At 22.7% G+C, this 1371-nt stretch overlaps 1 protein-coding gene across 1 annotated transcript; it reads left to right on the plus strand.

The window, feature by feature from the left end:
* Positions 1-19: 19 nt before the first annotated feature.
* NAEGRDRAFT_76410 (uncharacterized protein) lies at positions 20-1229 on the plus strand (the record flags this gene model as incomplete). Its single annotated transcript, XM_002668625.1, has 3 exons — positions 20-857; positions 897-1136; positions 1159-1229. The coding sequence occupies 3 exons, from the start codon at positions 20-22 to the stop codon at positions 1227-1229; spliced, it is 1149 nt and encodes a 382-aa protein (XP_002668671.1).
* Positions 1230-1371: the final 142 nt, after the last annotated feature.

Raw genomic sequence — 1371 nt, forward strand, 5'->3', positions numbered from 1 at the left:
ATTAGATATTGTTAGACAAATGGCACATCAATTCATTATTATGATTATTAAATCATTTCCATCCATGTATTGGAGTTCAAATAATTTATCAGCTCTATTAGAAATACAATCTGCTTTATATCAAGGTAATGATAATGGTAAAACTACTTTTATTATTTCTGTTAAAATTAAAAAGAATTTTAATATGAATAATTTGAATAATATGAATAAGACTAGTCTATCTAGTATTACTAATAATAATAATACTAATAATATGAATAATAATAATATGAATAATAATGAAATGATTGAAGAAGAAGAATATGAAGAATATTATTTACCTGAAAATTATAGTGATAGATGTAAATTATTTGAATCATTTAATAGATTTACATTATCATGGATTAGTAAATCAATGACAGTTGCACCTAATGTAACACAAACAGCACTTCAACATTATTTAATTAAATTCCAACAATCAGATGTTTCATCATTAAGACATTTTGGTTATACATTTGCTGTTTATTTATCAACACCTATTGAACATTTACAAGCAGTTGGAAGTAATATTTTATTAAAAAGTGATAAGAGAGGTTTTTCAATTCTATCACAAGATCAAGTTTCATTAACTCAATCCATTTCTGTAATGTCTTTTAGTTCTGGTCAAGCTAATTCTTTAAAATTAATGTTAGGTAAACGTTCTGCTGAATCAATGATTATTAATCAATTATCTAATTTAATGAAATTATATAATAATAATAATATGAATAATAATATGAATAATACTACTAATATGAATGGTAATGGTAATAATGTAAATGTTAAATTTTATGAACAATTATCAGATACAATGAAATTAGCAACAGCATTTGTATTAAGTGAAAATACATTAATAATATCATTATTACAATGGATAGTATGGTTACCTGTTTATATATTTACAAAAGAATCAATGGATATTGCTATTTATTGTTGGAATTGGATTGCATCTGTTAAATCTAATGATTTTAATATTCCATTATTATCTGAAATTTCAAATGCATGGCAATTTACTATTCAAAAAGGATATGGTTTATTTAGTGGTCATCATGAAAAAGATGAAGCTGTTGAATTAGCTGTTCAATCTAATAATCAATCAAATACTACTACTAATACTAGTACTAATAATAATAGTAATAGTAATCAAACCAATCAATTCAATCAAACCAATCAAACATTTAATAATGTATCAGAATTTAAAATATATTTAAATTCTAATTCTAATAATATAGAAAATAAGAAAGATACCTATCCACATCGTATTTGGATCAATTATTTATCTGAGAGATATCAAAGTGGTGGATTATTAAATGAAGCCATTGTTGATATTTATTTAAAAATGTTATTAAGATC

The sequence above is a fragment of the Naegleria gruberi genome (assembly GCF_000004985.1).
Source record: "Naegleria gruberi genomic scaffold NAEGRscaffold_144, whole genome shotgun sequence".
NCBI lineage: Eukaryota > Heterolobosea > Eutetramitea > Acrasida > Naegleriidae > Naegleria > Naegleria gruberi.